The sequence below is a fragment of the Felis catus genome, chromosome A2, assembly GCF_018350175.1.
Source record: "Felis catus isolate Fca126 chromosome A2, F.catus_Fca126_mat1.0, whole genome shotgun sequence".
Lineage (NCBI taxonomy): Eukaryota > Metazoa > Chordata > Mammalia > Carnivora > Felidae > Felis > Felis catus.
The window spans coordinates 76,521,747-76,549,217 of NC_058369.1; the positions used below are offsets into that span (position 1 = coordinate 76,521,747).

General features: G+C 37.7%; 1 protein-coding gene across 4 annotated transcripts in view; it reads left to right on the plus strand.

The window, feature by feature from the left end:
• Window positions 1-27,471, plus strand: part of PNPLA8 (patatin like phospholipase domain containing 8) — a 46,418-nt gene extending 18,947 nt beyond the window's left edge. For 2 of the 4 annotated variants that reach the window (XM_045052218.1, XM_011280305.3), the window contains exons 5-10: window positions 814-908; window positions 3,835-4,006; window positions 6,835-6,892; window positions 9,459-9,653; window positions 18,981-19,176; window positions 26,090-27,471. In XM_045052218.1, coding sequence (XP_044908153.1) covers window positions 814-908; window positions 3,835-4,006; window positions 6,835-6,892; window positions 9,459-9,653; window positions 18,981-19,176; window positions 26,090-26,364 — 991 coding nt within the window. In that variant the 3' untranslated portion in view covers window positions 26,365-27,471. Of the gene's footprint in view, window positions 1-813; window positions 909-3,834; window positions 4,007-6,834; window positions 6,893-9,458; window positions 9,654-15,664; window positions 17,506-18,980; window positions 19,177-20,354; window positions 20,968-26,089 lie in introns of those variants that run through there. The other 2 variants (XM_011280306.3, XM_045052217.1) reach the window with 2 other exon arrangements.

The following is a 27,471-nucleotide window of genomic DNA, read 5'->3' on the forward strand; positions in this document are numbered from 1 at the left end:
CCGACCCCTCCAGTAACCCTGTTTGTTTGGTTTTCTATTTTAATCTTAGAATATTTTCTAGTGATTTCCTGTTAGTTTGACACTCTAAATTTTATTTGGTGGTCCCTGACTAACCACCACGATTCTCTGCCCCACATCTTATATTGGGTTTAGACCATTTCACTGTGTCTGTATATTTTCCTAGTGTTAAGAATTGTCCACGTGTTACACACATCCTGAATTGGCCTACACCTTCTAGCCTGTTTCATTTTTCACATTTATCATCACGCATTTTGCTGCCTTGGCAAAGATTGAGAGATGAGCAAAGTCAGCAGCATAAATTATCTTAAATGTAGGGCATTATCTTAAAGTTGTTGAAAGTTTAAAAAAAATAATGAATAAAAGAAAACTTAAAAGTATGACTAGCAAAGTAGAGAAAACGAAAATATATAGAAGCATAGGTAACCAACTTATAGTGGAGGGAGAAGAAACCACCAGTATACTGGCGTTCCAAAACTGGTGAATGGAGGTTTTAAGTATTTTCCACAGTTGGCGTGTTAAAAAAGTATATTTTACATTGGCATATCTTTGTAGTCTTATTCAAAGAGATACTAGCGTAAATTTAAAAATGCGTTGCTATGACACAGGTTTTATATCATTATTTAGTACTGGAGTTTTGAAAGTAATCTTAAAAACAGGCAGTTTTTACTGATGCTAATTTATGTTACTAATTTTCGTGTTTGCATCTAAGCTATAAAAGCAACTTGTAGGCTTGTTTTATTCAATACTTAATTTCCTTGAAACAGGAATTTTTATCTTCCTTTTTGTCTGTAGGGGTGTGGTTGCTCTTCAGACACTGCGAAAATTGGTTGAACTTACTCAGAAGCCAGTTCATCAGCTCTTTGATTACATTTGTGGTGTGAGCACAGGTAATTATTGGCATATGGAAGCCGTGCCTCCCAGCAGTATGCATTTAAAATTCTGGTTATTCTCTGAAGTGGTGGGTATTAGTTTTATGTTTTAATGATGGATAATCCTTTGATTGGCTTAATGAACTTTATAAAATGCTTATTGGGAGTAAGGTAACATTCAGAAGTGGTTTTTAATGTGCTTTCCTAATAACGTTTTAAATAAGCCACAGTGACAAATACAAATTACGAATTATTGCTTTATGGTGTAGTCACCTCAAGGAAAGTGATAAAGTGGAAGGAAGGTAGGGACCAAAATTGTACTTGAACCAATGGAGTGTTAAAGATGGATACGATTTTATTTTTTGGGGAGACGTGTCCCTCTGTGAGGAAATTGCTTTTTATAACATTTTTTTGTCTGGTTGTTTAAAACCCGAATTTAAGTTGATAAACGTGAGAATGCGTGTTTTTTAAAGCCTGCTTCTTAATATTGCTAAGTACATTTAAAGTTGTAGTTTCATATGTGTATAGAATAAATTGGCAACTTAGGATATGATTGTTACTGAATAATTTCGTAGTTTTCCTTGAGTCCCATCAGATAAATTTTTGTTTTTTCTGTTGGTTTTTCTGTTTCCTTCCATGAGCTCTGTCACCCATACATCCACCCGTGCTCACCCCATGTATACATTAAGCCCCTCGGGATACACATAGCTATTGTTTACCCCTGAGGGTAACACTCAAGAACTATTAGGATTGTGGATCCTTGCTGTGTATTTTACTGTTTGACCTGATAATTTCTCACTTCATGTTAGTTGATCTTCATAGGCTTTTATTTCTATTTCTTTTTTCTCATTCTCTTGAATTAAGATAGTACTAAAGACTACTAGTAGCAAAATCAAATGACTTCTCCACATTACCTGTGTCCAGTATGCTGACACATATATTTGAGCCCACATATTTGAGCTCACATATTTGAGCCCAATATGCTCAAAGGGCATGTTAATTAATGTTCAGTTTTGAAAGCTTAATGAGCAGTTAAAGGAATGATTCAAACACATAAGGAATCGGTGATTCTTATGATGTTCCATGAAATGAACACTAATTCCCCAAGATATTAGGTTACAGAAAGTTGTTGGGTTATAGGAAGTTATTACAGGTTTCTTTACAGAGGACTTCAGAGATACTGTAGTATATTAAAAATGCATTGGGGACACCTGGGTGGCTCAGTCGGTTGAGTGTCCAACTCTTGGTTTTGGCTCAGGTCATGATCCCAGGGTTGTGGGATCGAGCTCCTCTGCAGGCTCTGTGTTGAGTGCAGTAAAAGTGCGTGGGGACTCTCAGAATAGGAAAATAATATTTATTTCCCAATTTGATTTAACTGTGGAAACTTTTCCTAAAGAGACATTTCCTAGGGCTAATGTTCTTTGACACTTGTTTTGCAGCTTTACCCTGACCATTTCTGTTAAATTTTGTAGTAGTTCTTAGCAATTCACACATTTAAACAAGCAAACTTCCTGCTTTGGCACCACTGTTAGTAAGGTGGATGCTCAATAAAGAGAATTTTAAATCACAGAGATTCATCATCCATGAAGCAGGGTATCCGTTTATGTGATATGTACATTTCTGTATTTATCATGATCTGTCTTTTCCATTGTCTCTTCTGGCTGACGTTAACCTTAACTTCGAATACAGTGCTTACAGTTTTCCTTTCTTCTTTCCATTTTGTGTATTCTAACGTAGAAATTTTCTTTGCACTTAGAATTTTTATAAACTTAATAAATATATTTAATTTAAAGGTAATATCCTTACTGGTTCAGTAAAATTTAGTTTTAATATAATCTGCTCATGTTTATAGTAGCTGTACTTGAAAGGAACTTAATTTTTGGCAGGTTATTTCTTGTGTTAGAGATTTTCTGCAAATTGAAAAAAATAGTTTCTATTATATAGTGATGCCATACAATTTAATTTAAAACATAAGCTGTTTTATCTTTTACTAGAATAACACTGAATATAATAAAATATTTAAAACTCATTATGATAATGAGTTGCTGTTTTTATTCTGTTTATAATGTCAAAATAAACTGTCATTCTGTATAGGTCTTTACCCCCAACCCCCAAAGCTTTCTCGCCTATTTTTCTCCTTAATTCAGGTTTAGGCCAGTTAGATACACTAGGTGGCAGTGTGTCCTGCCACGTGCAGCTAGGATATGAAATCGGCTATTTAAAAGGATATCCCAGAGACCTAATTACTTTTTTTTAAATTTTTTAATGTTTATTTTTGAGAGAGAGAAAGAGAGAGCTAGCGGGGGAGGGGAAGAGAGAGAGGGAGACAGAGAATCCAGAGCAGGCTCCGTGCTATCAGTGCAAAGCCCGATGTGGGGCTCGAACTCATGAACCGTGAAATCGTCACCTGAGCTTAAGTGGGATGCCCAACCGACTGACTGAGCAACCCAGGTGCCCCGACACTTAATTTCTTTATTTTAATTCCCTGGACCAACTTGAAGGAGTAGTTATTTTAATGAATTGTTAAGTTTTAAGGAATCTATGAAGGTTAGAAAGAACATCATCGACCACAACTTAATTGTGTGTTATTTGATTTAATGCAAAACAACCATTTTTTATATTTTAAAATTGATCCTCCTCATCATTGGTTGACATTTAGTCCTTACTGAGGCCGGGTAAAGACCTTTACCTGTGTTAATCCTGATATAAAAACATGTATACATTTTTAATTTTTTTATTTTTTAGTTATCATCTTTAGTTATTATACATTTTTTAGTTATCTTTATTTTGTAGATGAAGAAATCAGGGCTCTGGCAGGTTAAGTAGTTTGTCCCAGGTGACACAGGGAGTGTTGGAGCTAGAATTTTAACCAAATCTGTGAGTTGGGAAGTCTTATAAGTACTGTAATGTCAATGTCGGAAAAAGCAAGCATTCTTTCTTCCAGGTGCTATATTAGCATTCATGTTGGGATTGTTTCATATGCCCTTGGATGAATGTGAAGAACTGTACCGAAAATTAGGATCTGATGTGTTTTCACAAAATGTCATTGTTGGAACAGTCAAAATGAGTTGGAGCCATGCATTTTATGACAGTCAAACCTGGGAAAATATTCTTAAGTAAGTTAGAATTATTTTTTAATGTTTGATTATATAAATAACATGTGCACATAATTAAAAAAGAATATTAAATTATTGGTACCAGTTAATTAGAGATGACCACTGTTACTATTTTGGTGTGTAATTCCAGTCACCGTTTTTTTTGAGTTCATGTGTGAGATTTGCATGTAGAAGTTTCAATTCTTTCTAAGAATTGAGACCATCTTATAGATTGACATGTTTGCACCTTGTTTTTACTTAACATATTAGTCTTTCTCAAGTCATTAACAAATATTCTTCTAAAACATTAATAATTTTTAAACATTTTTTCCAGGGTACTACAAAGGCTTTATACTCACTTTTCCAAAAATATAAGCATAAAATTGAAAGCTTTAAAATCACCCACAATACCATTCAGAGCTGTGGACCTTATATTTTCCTCTAGTCTTTTTTTCTACACTGTATACATTCTCATACGTATTTTATATAGCAGAGATTATATTGTAGTTTCAATTTTATATCCTTTCCCTATTTCCAACTTTGTGAAAATCTCTTGACAAATTTTTAAAGACTATGCTCCACAGTGTGATGGTACCATATTTTCTGAACCATTTACGTTTAGGATATTTATGTTCTTAATTTATTGTGATTATGAACAGTGCTTCAGTATGCATATCTATATAATAAGACTATAAAATAGACTGTAAGCCAGTTTTTTCTGTTATGAAGTGTTTTTTCCTTTTGTTACTCGTTAGGGTATCTTCATATATTTGCTTATTGCTATTTCAGTGAAGGTTCTTCAAAGCCTTCCTTATTTTTAATCACAGCATTAATGACCTTTCTAAGTGTGATTAGTTGTTTTTTTCTTTCCCTACTTTTTCACTTGGCTTGTGCTGCAAAGCATACCACTCCAAAACTTAATGACTTATTTAAAAAAAATTTTTTTTAATGTTTAGTTTTGAGAGAGAGAGAGAGAGAAACAGAGTGCAAGCAGTGGAGGGGCAGAGAGAGAGAGAGGGAGACACAATCCGAAGCAGGCTCCAGGCTCTGAGCTGTCAGCACAGAGCCTGACACAGAGCTCGAGCTAACAAGCCAAGAGATCATGACCTGAGCCAAAGTAGGATGTCTAACTGACTGAGCCACCCAGGTGCCCCAAAACATGGTGGTTTAAAACAACCTGATTCTGTGGTGTGGTCATTTCTTCTGTTCTTGCCTGACTGAACTCACTCCCACTCACACCACGGCTGAGATGGCTCCCGTGCCGGTCTCTCTCTACGCGGTCACTCTCATTCTGGACTTCATCCCATTAGAGTGGTCTGAGTTTCAAAAGGGCAAGCCCCAGTGCATGAATACTTATCAAGCCTCACTTTAATGGCATGTTTGCTGATGTCCCCTTGACCACAGCCACTGAAACCTAAGGTCTCTGGGAAGGGACTGTATACGAGGATATGGACATCAAGAAGTACCATTCACTGGGGGGCCATTATTGTTACCTATCACATCTGCTCTCTGGCTTTTTTTTTTTTTTTTTTTTTTTTTTTTGTCTTTTGTTTCTCTTATTTACTGAAAGCATATTTCTGCTTTTTTTTTTTTCTGAGATCATTTTGTGTTATTTTAGGGACACTTCAATTATACCATCAGTAGAATCTACGAATGGTGACTTTTTTTTTTTTTTTGTATTTTCACATCCATCTGAAATAAGCAATTAGTGTTCCTGACTTTCTTTTTGAATTTATGTTCATAACTTCACTAAAGCATATTACCTCTGTTTATAAAATCAAGGTTCAAAAAAAAAAAACAAACAAAAAAACAAATGTGAACTTTGCTTAAACTGTAAAAGCAGCATGTTCCCAGGATCTCTGTCCCAATTTTACAGCAAGATTTCTGTGAAAAGATTATTAGAAGAATACAATTGAATTGGTCTTCATGCAGATGAAACCTATAGATCAGGTTCGGAAAGACAAAGATCTTGTCCGCTTTAGAAAGTATTTTACATCAATATTTATAAAAGATTATACAGGGTAGATCACCACCTAATTTGTGCATACTACCTACATGTGAAATTCACTAATACTGTATTTGAAAATCATGAATATTGTTTGGAAAAAAATGTCATCAGAAACATGTTTTTTCTTTTTGAGGCAAGTTGGCAGAGAACATAGTCCTTGTATTCAATAGAGGGGAAAATTACCTATTTTTAAGCCAGGGAAAAAATGTGCTCTGAAATAAAACTCCCTTATAATGGAATTGTGGGAATTGTTGCCCAAGGACAATAGCTGTAATGTTGCGGTAATTCAGGTGCCAACTCAGATGATTTCCAAAGCATTTTTTAGGAGTGACTTTGGCTCTGTATTGCTAAAACAGGTTTAAAGTCTAAATGCTCTGCTCTGGTTTTTGGATCACTCTGTAACTACGCTATATACGTAGGCAGCTTTATCTCAGCACAGTTCCTCTATATTGTCAGGAGGACCCTGAAGACAACAGGTTTATTCTGCCTCCGTGCCTTTACCCCTTCCACATCCTGGCATTGGATGTGTTTCCTTGCCATCCCCTGCTGCCCTTCTCCAGCCACCCCTCCTTGCAGCCTGGGCTGATTCCTCCCCATACTATAGATACCAGCAGTTGAAATCAGAGCTTAACAAATAACTATATATTGTTTTGTGTGCACTAATTGTACTATAAGGCACCTAGAGGTGCCTAATTTATTATATTTCTTATTTTTATATTTCTTGTTTGTCGCTCATAGTACTTTGACAAAGCCCTGAGCAAACAGTGTTTTCATATTGTATGTTCCTTGATGTTAGGAGATAAAATCATTTTGATATAATTTAATTTTCTCCTTTATAAAGGGATAGAATGGGATCCTCACTAATGATTGAAACAGCAAGAAACCCTACGTGTCCTAAGGTAAGTTTAGAGTCTTAAATATAATACCAATTTGGAATTCAAGGTCAGGTTGAAAGCACTTATTCTGGAGGCCCTTTCTTTATTAAGGGAAACATTTCTTAGGAACCTCTTTTAATAGATTATATTAATTTCTTACATCTTGGGCCATTCTGTGAAGATACAGGATGTGTTCATTAGACCTCTTCTAAACAAAATTTTTTTTAATGTTTACTTATTTTTGAGAGGGAGACAGAGCGTGAGCAGGGGAGGAACAGAGAGAGGGGGAGACGCAGTATCCGAAGCAGGTTCCAGGCTCTGGGCTGTTAGCACAGGGCCCAACATGAGGCTCGAACCCCACAGACCATGAGATCATGACCTGACCCAAAGTCAGATGCTTAACCAACTGAGCCACCCAGGCACCCCGATAGACCTCTTCTATATCCAGTAAGAGTACAACAGAAGTTTAAGAACATGAAAGACTAGGACTAAAAATAAGGAAGAATTATTTTATCATAAGGTTAATCAAATCTAGTGATTTAAGAAAGTCTGGCATTTCCTCCTCTAAGATTTTTAAAAGAAATTTTATATGCCTGTAGATACAGGTTAACATACGAATGGAACTTAAATTTTAAAAGTGTTAATGCCACTAGGATATGTCTCAGTGTGGCTGCTCTTTTTATTTGTTTTGTTTGAAACCCAGTGGTCTGAGTATTGCTTGAGTTCCATGTTCTTTAATAATACTTGTTATTTGAAGAAGGAATAGGATTTATGTATTTCAGAATCCCTTGCAGCTTGTATTTATTCTTTGGATAATAATCTGTACCCATGAAAAATCAAATACAGCTCTCTTTATTTCTCTTGCTTATTTAAATTTTGTTCATACCTTTTTCTTTTTTGAAATTTATTTCTGAGAGAGAGAGAGAGGGCACGCCAGAGAGAGAGAGGGGGAGAGAGAATCCCAAGCAGCACAGCCCAGAGGCTGTCACGGGGCTTGATCTCATGAAACTTGAGATCATGACCTGAGCCAAAATCGAGAGTCGGACGCTTAACAACTGAGCCACCAGGTCCCCCTCATTCATTCTTTAGATATTGACTATAAGCCCAATGTGTCAACACTGTGCTAGGCACTTTGGAGACCTTAGTGAGTAAATGCAGACATGGAGTTTATAGTCCAGTAGGGCAAGTAGGCATTAATCAGGTAATCACACAAATGACATACAGTTTCCCTGAAATAAATGCTATGGACAACAAAAACAGTTCTCTGAACGCATGTATTTACAGGGACACGAGGGAAGGCTATTCTAAGGACATGAGGTTTGAGATCTTAGTGTGGAGGCTGATGAGTAGGAGCATTGCTGGCAAAGGGAAGGACCTGTGCGGGAGGAGGCATGGAGAAGTGCAGGAACTGAGAGTTCCAGAAGGCTGGAGCCTGAGGATTCAAGGGCATCGTGCAAGTTGAGACTGAAGTGGCAGGTGAATCAGACCAGCCGGGCCTTGGAGGCCATGTCATAACGAGACGAACACGGCTCTTTTGGAGAAGACCCCCGGGTGTGCCCTACACCTCTCGTTGGTTCCCCTGTATGTCTTCAGAGCTTTCTGCTTGTTTGTTTTTAAGTCTTAGGACTCGCCAACTTTAAATAAAAGAGTAGGTGTAAGGGACTTCAGCCACCTCAAAAAGTAATTCACTCATGATAAAAGGGTTTATCGTGTTTCCCACATGATTCTTAATTCAGCCTATCGACCAATCCATAGGCCCCCCTGGATTTTGGTGTATGACGACTCTTACCCACGGTGGCCTAGAGACACACTCAGATCACTCGTGGGATCTGGGGATATCCCGTTTGGTTTATAAAATAACAAAGCACACAGGCCCCTGACAGGGCTTGGCACAGAATCCTAATAACTTTGGCCTCCTCGATACCTTTCACCTTCTTCAGTTTATATTATAAGTCATTAACAAGTACAACACATTTTACATAAATTCAACTGATATCAATGAAATCCGAGACCCAAGATGGTCATTGTTAGTTATTTCAATAAAAAATTACCCAGCTACCAGTTATTAACTATAAGAAAGCCCTGAGAGTTTGTATAGTGTTAGTTTCAGTTACTAAAGTCATAGTGCCTTCAAAGAGAACAGAAGCAGACTAATCCGTAAATACTGTGAAAATAATGTATTTATTCTTCTTCAAGTAGTTTGTGTTCATTGCTATTACTGCTGTGTTGATTATTATCCAAAGATTTGCAAGTTTATGTCTTCTTAATGTCTTTTTACATAGCTGATCAAATCATGTAGTCAAAATATCTTATTCTTGTCTTACAAGACCTGGGCTCTAACCCCTGAGCTACAGGACCTCACTATTATTGTCTTATAATACATTTCTCAAAATTATCTCAGTCCTTGTATCTATTTTCCCGTAAAGAACTACCTAGTTAGAAACATCTGGTTCCCGTATATTTATGTTATACGTTTATCTTGATGGATAGAATTGTAGGTGGTTCATACACTACTAAATAATACTTAATTTTTCACAGATCCCCAATACGACTGTTTACAGTGGGTATTGTTCACTTTTTAATTTACTAGGTAGCTGCAGTAAGTACCATAGTGAACAGAGGGATAACGCCCAAGGCTTTTGTGTTCAGAAACTATGGTCACTTCCCTGGCATCAACTCTCACTACCTGGGAGGCTGTCAGTACAAAATGTGGCAGGCCATCAGAGCCTCGTCTGCTGCGCCCGGCTACTTTGCGGAGTACGCACTGGGAAACGATCTTCACCAAGTAAGTTGACCGTGGCTTACCTTTGAAACGTTCACGTGATTATAGAATCGGCACTTACCAAATGTCACATTTGTTCTTCATGTTTCCGTGTGGTAAAAGATGTGCCACACGGAATGTTTTTATTTGTTGTTTGTTTTCCTTAAATCAACAGGCCTTCTGGCTTGAGAACACATTTTAGGAAAGATTTTTGTGTGTGTGTGTGTGTATTTTACATAATGTGATTCAAAACTAATTATGATCACTTATTGATGGAAAAATGTGTGGCTTTTCAAATGTAATAAAAATTAAAAAGAAAACATTCAAATATAATAAAATGAAATAAAAATTCAAAGTGAACATGGTCCCTGGGCATGCGGAACCCAATCTGTTTGACAGTTTTGGTGGACATATTTTGAAGGAGATGATAATAAGTTAGCTATGTGCTGGACACTTACATAGTCCTTGGCATGCATTGTGTCACTTAATTATCACTGCCTATGAGGTGGATGGAGTTATTCCCCTTTTACAGATGAGATATTGGAGTCTTGAGAAATGTTCACTAACGAGTAGGATCACAGCTAGCAAGTGGCAGGATCAGGAAGCTGTCTGTAGTTACACTGTTTCGAAGTTTATGGCTAAATGATATATAACATTGACTATTATTTCTGGTAATTTATTCTTTTTCTGTAATGTAGACTTATTTATGTATCATGGATCTTTCCTCTGTCAAGTTTTTCCCATTATTCATGGAAATCTTAACTCCTAACTTACACTAAATGATAAAAAAGTGACGAAAACTCTTCAGCTGATACTACCAAAATATGTTTTATATATCCTTAATTTTTTAGATGATATCCCACTTAAAGTCAATCTCATTCCATAGAGCTACTAACCTTAACTTTACTCTCTAGCAGTGAAGTATTTGTTGTGCTCTATGTATTTGGTATTTGGATAAATGTTGAGGGGAAAACTATTTTGATAAAGATTTTCAGATGTCATTCAGAAGCTCCTACATACATCGTTTGTCTATATGAACTACACATCAACTATATAATTTCAGTTTACATGTGTCAGTGTTATAATAACAAATACTTTTATCAGTTTTATTTTCTCTTATATTTTTATAGTACCTTACACATATTTTAAAATGTTATGGTCAACTATCCCATTTTCCCCTGTCTTTCTAGAAGTAGTGTCACAATCTTTGTAGTCACAAATTTAACATAGGATTCCTTTTGTCTTTGGAGCCACTTCAGACTGTTTCTTACTTTGTCAAATCAGTCATTGTTGAATTATGTAAGGCACTTCCCCTGCTCGCCTTTCTTCTTTCTTCCACCCACTCAGGGCAGAAAGTGCTAGCTGGAGAGTCCTTCTGACATTGGTTTCAAGACTTATTGGTCAAAACAAAATTCTTACTTTAATATGTACCTTGCTGTTCTAACAATGATTTCTGCATATTCTTCTCACCATGTCACAAACGGAGATAAATTTAGACCGTGTATTCAAAACATAGTACTTAAGGTTTATAACATAACTTTAAGATGATTGTCATGCTACAGAGTCACAGTTATGCCAAATATTAGTAGAAGTCTCAAATGATAAGTTACTGCATTTCAAGACCATGTGTTCCAAACTTCCAAAGAAGTTATCTCATTTTCTCTTTATTTTTTTCATCTGAGAGGAAGTAGCTCTAAAGTTTAATTCAGTCCTGGAGAATACATAATAACAAACCAAAGTAATCCAAGTGGTTCTCTTTCCATTTCATTTAGACTAGTGATATTTCTTTTCATGCTTAGCCATTTTTGTATTGATGACCATAATCTTTGAATTTAGGTTGAGCTACAGATTAAAATAACTTATTGTACAAAATGTATGTAAAGCATGTAATCACGTGTACAGAGAATATACTTGGATGTACATCAGTGACTTGACTCCGGAAGATTTGCACATCTAATTAATCATATTTTAATGAAATCTGGATTCTAAGCAAGCCCTATCGTTAAGAATATTTTTCTTATTCTCTTCCAAACATGAGGAAGAAATGGGATATTTTTCTACTGAAAGGACACCGTGACAGATTGATTAGAACATTCTAAGATGTGAATGATCTTGATCGTTTAAACAAAGAAAACATTCAAGTGAAGTTCCTTTCCAACCCTTCAGAACTTGTTACGAAGTTTAAAACTAAAATATGGTGCTTACTTATTACAGTCCTCTTATCCCGAGCTCTTTGAATAATTGAGTTATTTCCAGACTCATCTTTAAAATCTCTTTTAACTGTCATGTCTGACATATGTTTTAATGTAAATTACTTCATATCCTTTTGGAGCCATGTAGAGTATAAATTATAGACTAACATTCTGTTTGAGCAGTTATTGAAAGCAGTGCTATAATTAAGAGGTGCGAGTAGGTAGATGTATGGATTACGTTTGCCTTTGCCTATAAAGAAAAGAATATGGTAATATTTACAAGGTTTATTACATGTCTTAGAAAATTATAAAGTGAGAGGAATTCTTTTTGAGTAGTTTTCTAATCTATTATTTCTCTCCCCCCTGCCCAAGTAGCATCATATCTATCTTGAAATAGTGCGTTTTACATAAAATTATCCCTTCTCTCTCTTTTTAACTTTTATTGGTATACAATTGATATACCCCAAAGTGAACATATTTGATGTGTACAGTTTGATGAGTTTGGACATATGCATGTCCCTTCTCTCTTACCTTTTCCCATCTCCACCTCCAGAATTGAATCATTAATTCTCTCCCTTTGGAGAAAGACCCTGATAAATTCATTTGCTCTAAAGGTTTTCATGACAGATTTTCATATATTATTTGTCTTAGGCCTAATTTACGTTGTGAAAGGTTATGTCCAGAACTCAGAATACATTAACCTAAAGGGGATTGTGATATTTCATGTAAATGTTCCAGGTAAATAGTGTCTTCAGCAGAAAGAACCGGCCTGGCACCTGGCAGATTGTGCCTCCGCCAGGCCACAACTATTAATTTTCAGTATAACTGGTCAAAAATGTGGTGACTGCTTGCTCAGTGCCAGAAACTGTGTTAACCTTGAAGACCCTAAAGGTTTTAATAAGTGCCAGTTTATTGCTTGCGTTTCCTGGGTTCTACCCTCGAATAGCTCAAGCTAGGGGAATATAAGCACAGGAAAATAATAACAGGATAATGAAAATATGTGCAGGGGTAAGAAGTAGCATAGAAGAAGTGGTTTATTCTTTCAGGACTGGCTTTACAAAGACGTTTCCACTGCAGTTGAGAGGTAAAGAATGAGTAGTTGGGCAGGATAGAAATGGGATTGGGAGGGAAATAAGGAGAGCTTAATGCTTTTAGAGTTTCTCTTGAGGGTGATAAAAACATTTTGGAAATAGACAGTGGTGATGGTTGTAAAACATTCTGAATGTAATTAATGCCACTGAATTGTTACCTTAAAAATGCTTAAAAGGACCAATTTTATGTTTGGTGAATTTTACCAGAATAAGAAACAAAGTTTTTTTTAACTCAAAAAAGAATAAGCTGAGATGAGATGATTAGGAGACATTCACATTGTGCAATGGTTATTTCCTGGATGGGATTCCGTATGATTTGAGATGATTAAATGTACATTAAAATCAATCAAAAGTATTTAAATTTTAGGCTGTTAAGTGCATGTATGAGGTACTGCTATTAAAACACAATCCTGCGTGTATCTCTGAGAGATAAGTAGCAAATTATTCAACCAGTTCATTTTTTAAAATTTGTGTTTATTTTAGAGAGAGAGAGAAAGCGCGCGTGCGCGCACGCGCATGAGTGTGGGAGGGGGCAGAGAGAGAGGGAGTCACGGAATCTAAAGCAGGCTCCAGGCTCTGAGCTGAGATCATGACTTGAGCCGAAGTCGGAGGCTTAACCAACTGAGCCACCCAGGCGCCCTGCAATCAGTTCATTTTTTAAGTCTTTTTTATGTGAGCATCTAGCAGTGGGCCTGGCAAATACACAATAAATAAATAACTGTAAATATGAATACTTAAATGAATGGAAGGGTTAAAGGAAATACCACAGTCGTAACATTAGCCTGATGACTTCCTGATAGAAGAGGCATTTGACAGGAGTGGGCTAAGTATAACAGGGCTCAAGGGACGGTGTGCCTCTCCATGGACTAGAGTGAACACAAAAATCTTAACTTCTGCATGTATTTGATGGAAAATAGGTAAAGGTAAAGGAATGGGAATTTAAAGCATGACTATTAAAACCATTAGAAATCTGGCAGCTCTTTATTTTGGGAGTGGTTTTGTTATTATCAATCTTTGCTACACCTTGCTTGCCCCTTCTTATCTTTTCTCCCCTTTTTGTTTTTTATGACCCTTCTTTATGGGCTTTTATAATAGTGAAGTATTCCATCTAAAATACTGAGATGATTAGAAGTTACAGACAGTATAACCAGAATTTAAAATAAAAGTTTTAAAAGAGGTAACTTTCTTGCTGAATTAGAAGTGAAATGTTCTGTTCTGAAATGTCTCTGTTATGTGATAGGTATTGTTCTAATGTCCTATTAATTGAAAACAAAGGAAAAAGTTGAAAGTCTTAAAATTTATATTTGTGGGGCGCCTGGGTGGCGCAGTCGGTTAAGCGTCCGACTTCAGCCAGGTCACAATCTCGCGGTCCGTGAGTTCGAGCCCCGCGTCAGGCTCTAGGCTGATGGCTCAGAGCCTGGAGCCTGTTTCCGATTCTGTGTCTCCCTCTCTCTCTGCCCCACCCCCGTTCATGCTCTGTCTCTTTCTGTCCCCAAAATAAATAAATGTTGAAAAAAAAATTTATATTTGAGAAGCCTTTACGAAATAATTAATGCTACCTACATTCAAGGAATCCTAGTAGGTTTTCACAAAGTTAAACAGTACAAATTGCCGATGTAAAACTGTCAACAGATGTATAAAGATAGCTAATTTTTAAAAATTCTTTTAGAGAGGGAAAGAGTGTGAGCAGTGGAGAGGGACAGAGGGAGAAAGAGATCTTAAGCAGGCTCTGCACTCAGCACAGAGCCTCATATGGGGTTTGATCCCACGACCCTGGGATCATGACCTGAGCCAAAATCAAGAGTCAGATGCTCAACCGACCGAGCCACCCAGGCACCCTAAAGATAGCTAAATTTAAAAATAGTTCCTTTCAACTGGTGAATGATAAACTATGATACATCCAAATAATTAAATACAACTCAGCAATAAAAAGGAATGCATTATGGACATGTGCAGTGACATAGATGAATCTCAGAAGCATTATTCTAGGTGAAAGAAGCCAGACTCAAAACACTGAATACCATATGATTCCATCTATCTTGATAACAAGAGCTAATGTGTGACCTTGGAGAGTAGATGGAAGAATGGATTTTGAAGATAAGAGGATTGAGCGTGTGAGAGTCTAGGGTGTTAGAAAGTTGTGAAGTCATGTGGGGTGTGATAAAGAATCTCTACCCCTTCCTACATGGGATAGTAAGGAAGCCTGTGAACCAGGTGCTCACCAGTTTGTTGAATGGGGAGGTGACAGGTGACAACAGTGGTGGTGGCTGGGGGGAATAGCAGAACCGTTAAAGCACATGAATTTTCCAAGTCGATTGAGACTAATAATGGTCTAGAAGGAACACTAAAGAATAAATAGGACACCGTCCTCCTAACCACTAAAGTATAGGAGATATGAAAGAATCAACAGCTGCCTGGGAAACAGTATTGGGGAAGAGCCACGTTTCTGTTAAAGGGAGCACTTTCAGAAGAAGGTGAGATGACCTTGGCGGTTTCAACTGTGGAGCAGTTCCGTACAGCACAGTGGGAGACGTCCGGGAGGAGTGAAAGACTGTGTCCATGGCAAGCAAGCTCAGGGACTTGAGTGGCAATGTTGAATGGTGCAAAGACGCTGGAGTTTAGAATAACATGTGAATTTAGCCCCTATCGGGTCTGAGGAAAGTGAGCCTAGTAGCTCTAAAAACCGTAAAACCCATCCCACCCTCTGCGGTGATCATTTCCAGGAGACACAGTGTTGGTTCACCTGCTTCAGGTCGGCACACTCGAGGCTGGCACGCCTTTCGGCCTGGCGTGGCGTAGACGGACATCCGAGTTTCTGCTGGATGAACAGAGGCGGCGTACTCGGTGGCACAGAAGGTTTACTTCTCCCGGTCTTAACTGGCACTTTGATCCGTTTAAGATTCTCATCGTTTGTGTGTATTCTCTGCCATGCTGTTTTGGATTTCGGAATGACTTAACTGTGTTCCTAACACGCACGCTGAAAATTAGGCCTGTGGGATCTGTAATAAAGGTAAGCACGATGCTGGCGTGTGTGCTTCAGTCACACATGTCCCTCTTCCTTAGTCTAGATGAGGGAGGGAAGCTTCCCCCTCCTTAGGACACCTCCTGCCAGTCAGGTGACAAATGACAGAACCCAGTCTCCCCCTTTTTTGGGTCCCAGACCTGAGGCCGTCCACAGGCCAGCTTTCTGCAGTCTGTAGGTTTCAGCGACAGTCCAAACTCGAGCCTCTATCAGCCACAAAGGGACTTTCTGAAAACAGCCAAAGAGCTGAAATGTGGTGGGCCTGCGAATAAACGGGCCCCTGTTGACTGGAGATGTCTTTTGAAAGAATAGCCTTTTCTCATGAAAGTCAACACGTGTGGATACCTAAAACACATTCTTTTGAAGAGATGACGCTAGAGCGTGATGGAGATGAGCGCCTCGGGGGAAAGTCGAGATCAGATCCGAAGTGGCAGCAAACAACCCATCCTGAAATGGAGACCAAAACGAGCAGTGAAAACACGTGACCCAGCGGTTTTTCTGCGAATCCACACAGCCCCGCGTATGCCTGTTACCCCAGAGGAATCCTGAGGCTACACCCTGGGGATGAATGACGTGGGCCGTAATAAAGGACCGTTAGGCTCGCGTCGGCTGTTCCATAACTAAAGAGCCAGTTACCTCTGGGACATTTCTGTGCTGCTGCCTTCTAGAGTAATCTCACCGACGCAGGGTGTTACTTGAGATACGTGTTTTTGAAAAGTTGTTTTGGCAACGCTTAAAATAATGAAGAGTTGTCATTATCTGTGATCTATGAAATAAATCCTCCCCCTCCCCCTAAGATAACGGAACATAAATTCACAAAAGGTAAGGTGCGTTTCTCTTTCGTGGTCCGTGAGAAATTTTAGTGACACTGGTTACTTCGTTACCAAGGCAAAATGCTGCATGTTTTTAATGGGGCCTTGAAGCTAGAGAACACTAGTGTTGGCAGTGGGGGAGGTGGGGGAGGTGATTTTCCACAAGGAAAGGAAGCCACTTAGCAGAAGTCTCTGATCCTTTGAGTCCCCAGTTTTGTAAAAAGACAGTCAAATCACTACCTCACTGGAGCTTGGATCGCCGCATGTACTGCTTTTTACCTTTGTGAGAAACTTGCAGATTTCCCCAGGGGGAAAGGCTGTCGGCAAACACTTCTTGAAGTTCTAGGGCCGGTACTAAAATAAGTTGCCATTGAGCCTATACACTCAATGTAGTACCTAATCCTAAAATTTTAGAAATTATCAAGTCACATCTTATTTTTAAAAGTCGTGATGCCTCTGCCAAAGAGCTAGGAAGTAGAAGCAGCAATATTTCTGATCTGTGTTTTCCCCCACAATTCTGAATCATCAAGAGAAAATTGAAGCACCATCATTATATTCTTTTTTGAAAAGCATATGGCTTATTGCAGAAAGGGTTTTTATTAAATGCACACCCCTGTACACACACTCTTTCCTAAGGAGAACTTAGCCATGCAAAGTGGCTCATTTGCCTAAGATCCTAGTTTGCCATAATTTTGCTGTAGTACACTAAAAAAGAATTTTGAGGGGCTCCGACTTTGGCTCAGGTCATGGTCTCACGGTCCTTGGGTTCGAGCGCTGCGTTGGGCTCTGTGCTGACAGCTCAGAGCCTAGAGCCTGCTTTGAAAGCTGCGTCTCCCTCTCTGTCTGCCCCTCCCCTGCTCTCTCTCTCTCATGCTCTCTCTCTCAAAAATAAATAAAACATCAAAAAAAAAAAAATAAAAACGAAAAAGAATTCTGAAAATACAGGTCTTAAGGAAAAATACTACTTCTTTATAGATCTTTATCCCGTAATATTTGTGTCACTGTAATCTCAGTGCCTGTATTTCACGTGTGTACTGCCTTAGGACACGCCAATTTAAGCTTGTATCTCCTCTTCCTATTCTTGAGGAAAACCTATTTTTTTCAAAATTCTTTTTCAGTGTACTAGTACAGAATTAGGCAGTCTCTTATCTTCCAGTAGAGACGGACTGTTTTCAGCTCAACATGTTAGGATTATTTCACTTAGGTTCTTGCTGGATCGATTACTCTTGGCCCATGTTTTGAAGAGTAAATGGGAGTTAGTTGAGCTAAGAAGGGGGCTGGAGAAAGTGTTCTGAGTGAGATAGCATGTCCAAAGGCACAAAGGCAAGGGGATGTGGGTTATGAAAAACCTGCAAATAATTCATGAATGACTGAACTGTAGGCTTAGAAGCTGACCAAATCTGTGTGGCACTATCTGGAATTAATGGGAGACAGTTACGGAGAGGGCGATATGGGCGTATTAGAAGGAGTAACTTTTCCAACAGTTTATAGTTTTTCAGGATTGAAGGGATACACTAATACCAAGAGAGGTTTATCCCAGTAATGCAAGGCTGGCTATATACTTTTATTCTACAGTTTTACAGTATTTTTTGGCATGTTTAGTCCTCCTTCTGAATTCTTCAAAATAATAGTTACGATTGATAAATGCTTAGCATTACAAGGTTTGCCTACTTTGTTTAGATGATATGTGTGTTTTAATGAATGTGATACTTTGAAATTGTATTGTTCACAGAGTTGCAGTGAAATTAGTTGAATTAATTTGTTTCTATTTGACTTATGAACAAAAAGCTAGTTTTAATCGATTGGTAGAACCGCAATTTTTTTGTTAGTTTTTATGTAGACTCTATAGTGACCACTGAACAAGGATAATATCTTTAAAGGTTAATTCTGTTTAAATTACCTTTTAAATTACCTTTAAAAGGTAATTCTGTTCGTTTTAGTAGTTTTGAGAAAAATATGCAAAGCGATCAAGGAAGAAGTTAAAAGAACTTTCATAATAGGAAGGGAAAGTGTGATAAGGCCAGTGAATTTTCCCATGGTCTTTTTTGAAGCTGTGGTATACAAAATAAATACTCTAAGGGAACTTCTTGTCTTTAAATAATTTGTTCCGTTCACTACTCTCCTTGTGAGTAAATTTCAAACTGTTTAAAATACAGCTTTTGTTTTCATGTTTGTAAAATGGAATTTCACTTTTCAGAGTTCTGCACTATATTTTCTTGACTCCTGTTTTGCAGGACGGAGGCTTGCTTCTGAATAACCCCTCAGCGCTCGCCATGCACGAGTGTAAATGTCTTTGGCCGGACGTGCCCTTGGAGTGCATCGTGTCTCTGGGCACCGGGCGGTACGAGAGTGATGTGAGAAACTCTGTGACGTACACGAGCTTGAAAACCAAGCTGTCGAATGTTATCAACAGTGCTACGGATACAGAAGGTTAGTCTGTTTGCCACCTTAAAGCACCGTAATGTCTCAAGTTCACTTTGGGGTAGCATATGCCGCTGCCGACTACAAAAGAGTGTGTTGTGTCTACACGGGAGGCTCACGAATGTAGGGGAGCAAATCTTATGTTTCCATTTCTCCTCACTCATTTCTTCTCAGTGACCCCAGAAGAGAGACTGTTCTTCACCTGGGCCCTGGTGTATTACCTTTGCCTGGGTACAGTTAGAGAAGTATCTGAAGCAGGATTAGCACAAAGGTTTGGTTGGAGACTTTTAAAATGTGAATTAAATCCTGTCTTTAGCCTGCTCCGAACCCTCTAGGCTTCCCATCACACTTAGACCAAAATCCCAAAGCCTCAATCACTGAAATATTCCAGGTCCTTTAAGAGCTGCGTCCCTCCCCCTCTCCTCGCATGGCCCCCCTCTGTCAAGTCGTCCAGCCACACTTTAGTTCTTGCTGTCCTCAGACTCGCTAGGAAGTCTCTTGCCTCGGGACCTCTACAGTTGCTGTGCTCTCTCTGTGAGGTCTTCTCCCACATTTATTCTTGATTCACTTCCCTGTTTCATTCAGGTCTCTGCTCAGATGTCACTTCCTCGGAGAGACTGTTCCTGATTCCTTTCCACCCCCTCACCATGTCATTCTAACCTCTTTACCCTGCTTCTTTCTCTCTCTCTTTTTTTCCAACTTAGAGCATTCTCTCATTGTGTGGATGTGGATTACATATTTGCTTGTGTGGTTGCTTATAGTCTCTCTATCCTGCAAGAATACAAGGTGGAAACTTCTCCAGTTGACTATGTTGACTGCAATGCCCACCACATAATAGGCAGTCAATGAGTATATGTTGAGTGTCCAGTTTTGGCCTTGAGGTGTAGATCTTCTTATTTTACTATTTTATTTTAAGTCTTTTATAAATCCGTTATTCGGTTCTTAAAAAGAATTGTCACCATTTAACAGCACCTTGCTTCTGAATCTCATTCTTTCCATATCGTCAAGTCATTAGCCTACATGAGGATCTTAAACTCCCCACTAAGGACTTTTATCTATTAATGACAACCCAAGAGAAGCTTATATACTGGATTTTTCACTATCTGAAATTTTGTCATCAAATCAATAAAATACTCTCTTCTCTCTTTTTTTTTCCCCCATTACATTTTTACTGTATTCGATCACAGCACAAATGCATTTGACTTACACCCGGAATACTAAACTTCCGAATGTTTGCATTGAAATAAGTGCCTGTGGTGGCATAAAACAACTTTCTTAAGGATGGCATGAGACTGCTTCTGCGATGCGATACGTGTGGCATATTTTTATGGACACACAAGTGAGAAGTTAAAACAGAATGGTGCTTGATCTGTGATTTAAAAATAGTAAAAGAAAATTTCTTACTATTTTTCATCAGACTCTGAAATTACCACCATTCTTATCAAGAAGCATATATCTAGGTCTATACAATATTGTGATTGTATAATCTGCTGAGAAAAAGAAGCCCTAATCAGCCAGTCTCAAAATATTTCTGTGTATCTGGTGCAAACCATGTGATGGACTAATTGGAATTTTCAAGAAACAAGTAATGCTGCTTCCACTCTAGTGTGCTTACACTCTAGTTAATGAAAAAATTGAGTGAAACGTATGTAATTGCTGGTACTAGATGGTTCTTGAACTATAAAAACTGCAGTTTCTGGGAATGCAAACTGGTGCAGCCACTCTGGAAACAGTATGGAGGTTCCTCAGAAAATTAAAAATAGAACTACCCTACGACCCAGCAACTCACTACTAGGCGTTTATCCAAGGGATACAGGTGTGCTGTTTCAAAGGGACACATGCGCCCCAATGCTTATAGCAGCACTATCAACAAGAGCCAAAGTATGGAAAGAGCCCAAATGTCCATCGAGGGATGAATGGATAAAGAAAATGTGGTATATGTATACAATGAAGTATTACTCAGCAATCAAAAAGAATGAAATCTTGCCATTTGCAACTACGTGGATGGAACTAGAGGGTATTATGCTAAGCGAAATTAGAGAAAGACAAATATCATATGACTTCTCTCATATGAGGACTTAAGATACAAAACAGATGAACATAAGGCAAGGGAAGCAAAAATAATACAAAAACAGGGAGGGGGAAAAAACATAAGAGACTCTTAAATGTGGAGAACAAACAGAGGGTTCCTGGAGGGGTTGTGGGAGGGGGGATGGGCTAAATGGGTAAGGGGCACTAAGGAATCTACTCCTGAAATCATTGTTGCACCATATGCTAACTAACTTGGATGTAAATTAAAATAAACAAAATGGTAAAAAGAAAAGAAAAACAAGGTATTATAGAAGTATGTGAAACATTTATTAATAAAAATATTTCCAGGTTTAAAAAAATGCAATTCCATTTAGCTCAGTCTAATGTATTATCAATTAATAAATGGTGAGTAGTTGTAAATGATTAAAACTATGAATTAAGAAGGGGACTAAGAAAACTAAAATAGGTTATTGTGGAGATATTACAATAAGTAAATTAGACGAGGGTCGCCTGGGTGGCTCAGTCAGTTAAGTGTCCGACTTCGGCTCAGGTCATGATCGCAGGGTTTACAAGTTTGGGCCCTGTATTGGGCTCAGTGCTGACAGCTCAGAGCCTGGAACCTGCTTCAGATTCTGTGTCGGCCCCTGCCCCACTCGCCCTCTCTCAAAAATAAAACATTTAAACAAATTTTTTTAAAAAGAAGTGAATTAGACTAGATACAGGTCTTAATAATAGGATAGGGTTTAGACATTTTAAAAGAGGGTTAAGACTTCCACTGCTGGCCATGATAAAATAATAGAAACCATACATTTCCTCTCACCTTAAACCATTAGCAAACTGAACCAAACCGACATTAGATGTCTGAAATGAATGATACAAAAGGGACCCAAATCAAACTTCTAGAGGTGTCATGGGTCAGTGATCCCTGAGAGAAGGAAAATAAATGAAGTAATTTTTGCAGTTGTGCGGCTTGCTACCTAAAAAGCATTTCTAGATTACAGCACAGTGAGGGGTGAACCTGAAAAAGCAGAACAGGATACAGAACTATAGTTCATGGAGGCCAAGGAAACTAGAATTTTGGGGCAAAATATAACAGGAGGAAGCTTCACAGAGAGAGTGCTCCAGACATACAGGGGAGTCCCCTTGAGTACTGATCGGTGCATACCTGTGAGGAAACTACCCGAGGCAGGGGAAGAACCACCAGGAAGGTTAGACAGAACAGTTCTTGGAGCTCACATAGGACCCAGAATAGCTGGGGATTTTTATCAATAGAATAGAAGGAACTTGTGTTACAGGAGATCATGCAGTGGGGTTCTCAGAAGAGCATTGTTTCTGTAGTGGCATCAGATTAGTTCTAGACTGAGGGCTGCTCTGGATCCACTCTAACACTGCTTAAAAGCAATCCTCAAAAAGATCAAATTGAATCCAGTTAACAGCATCCATTGTTAGAATAAAATCAAACACTGTTAAAGGAATAGAATAAATTCCAGTACAGAAAAAAACCAAAAATTCACAGTGTTTGGTATCCAGTAAATTACCAGACATACAATGAACCAAGAAAAGACACCCTTCACCAAGAAGAGCAAATCCAATCAATGAGAACAGACCTAGATATGAATCAGATGATAGATAGGCAATTAGCAGATAAGGACATTACAGTAGGTATTAAAAGCAGGCTTTACATGTATAGTGGGCTGGAGGAAGACTTGAACATGATAAGGAGAGTAATGAATGATACAAAAGGGACCCAAATCAAACTTCTAGAGATGAAAAATACACTATCTGAAATGAAAAAGATGCAGCTGACAAGATCTACATAAACACTTGCAAGAACTAGAAGAAGGGTAAATACTTCCCAACTCATTCTATAAGGCCAGCATTACCCTGACTCCAAAACCAGGCAAAAAAAAAAAAAAAAAAAAAAAAAAAAAAATTGTAAAGTACATAAAAATACCAATTCCTGATTAGTTTTCTCATGCTGAAATTCTTAATATATTCTAACAAATTGAATTCAGAAATACGTAAAAAGGAGAATACAGCATAACCAAGTAGGATTCATCCCAAGAATACAGAGTTGGTTTAACATTTAAGAACATCAATATAATTTACCATATTAATAGACTAAAACATGAAAAATTTGTGGTAGTTACAATAGATGTGGAAAAGACTCTGACAAAATTTGACATCCATTCATGATAAAAACTCATAGTAAATTAGGAACGGAAGGAAACGTCCTCAGCCTGACAAAGGACATTTATAAAGAATGAAAAAAAAAACCCAAGAAACTTAGAGCTAGCATTATATTTAATGGTGAAAGACTGAATACTTTCTATTTAAGATCAGGAGCAGAGTAAGATGTCTCTCATCACTTCCAGTTGGCATTGTCCTGGAGGTCCTTTCCAGTACTACAAGGCAATAAAAGGATATAAAAAGCAGATAGATTAGATGTGAAGTAAATATTTATAGATAACACCATGGTCTATGTTGACAATCCCAAGGAATCTATTAAAAATCTCCTAGAATCAACAAGTTGGAGAACACAAGGTCAGTAAAAATCAATTATATTTCTGCATACTCACAACTGGAAGTTGAAATTAAATATATACAAAGATAGACGTCATTTATAATAGCATGAGAATATTAAACACTGAAGGAATTATTTAACAAATAATGTGCAAGACCTGAACACTAAAAACTATATTACTGGAAGAAATTAAAGAAGTACTGAGTAAATCAGTAGATATACCGTATTCATGAATTGGAAAATCTCAGTGTTGTTTCAGTGGCACACCATAAATAGATCTATAGACACCATGCAATTGCTATGAGAACGCAGACAGCCTTTTTCTGGGGTGGAGATTTAACAAGATGACTGTAAAATTTATATGGGTGTGCAAAGGACTTAGAAGAGCCAAAACAATTTTGAAAAAGAACAAAGTTGGAGGACTTCTGCCCTCTGATCTCAAGACCATAAAACTCCAGTAAGCAAAGGACTGTGTATTTGCATAAGGTTAGACCTTTAGATCAATGAATGGTACATAATAGTACAGAAATTGATCCATACATGTAAGCTCAGAAGATTTTTAATAAGGTAACTAAATGGGGAAAGGATGGTCTTTTTAACCAATAGTATAGGGAGAGTTAGGTAGCTGTAGTCAAAAAAGTGAACCTTGACCCTTCACACCATATACAAAAATTAATCTGAAATGGATCATAGATTTCAATATAAGAGTTAAAACTATAAAACTTCTAGAAGAATACCCTGGAGAAAATCTAAATGACATTAGTTTAGGTAAAGATTGTTTAGATAGGACACAAAAAACATGAACCAAAAAAAAAAAATAGACTTTATCAAATTACAGATTTTGCTCTTCAGAAGACAGTCTTAGTAAAATGAAAAGATAGGCTGTAGACTGAAATAAAATATTAGCAAAACATGTATCTGATCCATTATCAGAACCAAATACATAAACAGATCTAAACTGTATAGAGAATTCTATATATACATATATACATATATAAATATAACGTATAAAAGAAAACATTCGGAAAAAAATGGACAAAATATCTGAACATTTTATAGAAGAACATACGCAGATGACTAAAAAGTACATACAAGACTTCACATCATTAGTCATTAGAGAAATGAAAAGTAAAACCACAAAATACCACCACACATTCTCTAGAATGGCTAAAATTAAGGCTGACAATACCAAGTTTTGGCAGATGTGAACAGTGGGAACTCTGATATATTAATGGTTGGAATGCAAAATGCTGTGGCCATTTGGAAAACGGTGTTGCAGTTCTTAAAAAGGTAAACATGTAACATTGTCTACTGTGCTTCATATAAAAAAAAAAAGATAAACACTCTTTTCCCATATGATGGAGCAATTTCATCCCAGAGTATTCCCTCAAGAGAGATGGAATCCTATATCCACAAGAAGACTTATATGTAAATTCTTACTGTAGGATTGTTCCAACTAGCTAAAAACCGGAGAGAACCAGAACTGGAAAGAACAAACTGTGGTGTATATCTGTGCAATGGAATTCTACTCACCAGTGAAAAGGAAGGAACTATCGATACATACATACTATGACAGGGATGAATTTCCAAAGCGTGTTGCTATGTAAAAGAAGCTAGACACAGAACTATGTATTTCTGATTCTATTTGTATGAAATTCTAGAAGAGCCAAAGAGTAAGGAGAGGAGGAACTATAAAAAAAGGCATTAAGGACTTTGGGGGGTGATAGAAATGTTTTATGTCCTGATTGTTGCGATGACACAAAGGTATACCTTTGTCAAAACTTCTCAAATTATATACTTAAAACTGGTGAATTTTATCATAGATAGATTATACCTCCATAAAGATGATACCCAAAATTAAAAACAAAAAGAGGGGCACCTGGGTGGCTCAGTCAGTTAAGCATCTGACTCTTCATATCAGCCCGGGTTATGATCTCAAGATTTGTGAAATGGAGCCTCGCTTTTGACTCTGTGCTGAGAGTGTGGAGCCTGCTTGGGATTCTCTCTCTCCTCTCTCTCTGCCCCTCCCTCCCTCCCTCTCTCTCTCTCAACACAAAATAAATAAACATTAAAAACAAAACAAGTTGGAAAGGCATTTCAGCGGTGGCTAACAGTATGACCAAAAACAGCGACAAGAGCGTAAAGGAGCAAGTAGCAGAATTACAGGAAGGAGTATCTTGGGAGATGAATTTCCTTAGATTCGTTATTATGGATTCCTTAAACCTACTTTTAATGGGCTGGAGTGATGAAATAAGGAAGGCTTTGTAATTTGCCTTAAAAGAAGATAATTTTAAATAAGGATAAAATTAGATCATTGCAGAGTAAGTCAATTTTCTCATCTACCCTGTTCTCTCTTTGTTTTAACAGAAGTCCATGTGATGCTTGATGGTCTGTTACCTCCTGACACCTATTTTAGATTTAATCCTGTGATGTGTGAAAACATACCTCTAGACGAAAGCCGAAATGAAAAGCTCAATCAGCTGCAGCTGGAAGGGTTGAAGTACATCGAAAGAAACGAAGAAAAAATGAAAAAACTTGCAAAAATACTAAGTCAAGAAAAAACAACTCTGCAGAAAATTAACGATTGGATAAAACTAAAAACTGACATGTACGAAGGCCTTCCATTTTTTTCAAAATTGTGAGAAGTGTGTGTGTGTCCATCTCCCTAAGTGAGGGCCTGTTCAGAAGATGCAGTGAATTCAGAAAGGAATTGGGGGCTTCGGCCCGAGTTTGCTCTGAGATGCCGGAGAATTCCTGAAGAAAGACGTGCTCGGACCGGCTTGTGCAGCACAGAGGGTGTGCTTGGTTACAGAATTCATATGGGATTCGGTTTTTATGATGTTCATAATTAACAGTGCTTTAGGAATCTTTCTGTGCTAGTTGGTTTTAGTAGATCTTGGTGTTATATTGTTTGATATTTGAAAATTTATTAATATATGTGCCAAGCAAGAGCTGTGACACCACTACACGTGATGTTTTTGCTTTAGTCACCATAATCATGTTGAATTTGTTTGATGACTGGTTTTCTGTTAGTGGAAAAGCCAGTTTCTTAAATTTCCATCACTGATGTTTTGACCAGCTGCATTCTAGGATCCAAATGTTGCCTTTGACTGTAATGACATCAAAACAGGTGCAGAAACGTGGAATTTTCTCTATCAGAGGACTTTCACATTTGAAATATGAAAGAACCAGATACACAGTTCTATTCAAAATTTGTTTCTTTCGACACTGTTTGGCTCCTAAAGAGACGAGAAGTTCCAATCAACCACTTTTCCACCTGAAATTTAATGATAGTGCTGGGTGTTAACTTTTCTAGCTCTAGCTTATCCATTCACTGTTATAAAATTAACTATTTGAATTTACTGAGAAAATATCCCTATCTTAACAAAAATAAACTATTGAAATAATGTATTGTTGAAAGGCTAATGTCATTTGTAAAGTTTTTATTGTTCGTAACGTAGCTTCTTCCCACCTTTTGTAAGCATTTGAATATACCTGTCCACAGTGTGCTTAAAAAATTATGTTTTGTTTTACCTGATTAACTCCTTTAACCATCGGATTTCACGGAGGTTGTAGGTGTACCGATCCGAATCATTGCTTATGCCAACCAAATTCATCTTTGCTTTGTTGTCTCTCCATCTGCCATGTAAAGCCTTCCATCGTGTTTAGATTTGTCCAGAAAAATGTAAAAAGGTAAATGCCTTTTGCTTTGTGTACACATCAACTAAAGCTAAACTCCATTGCGTGGA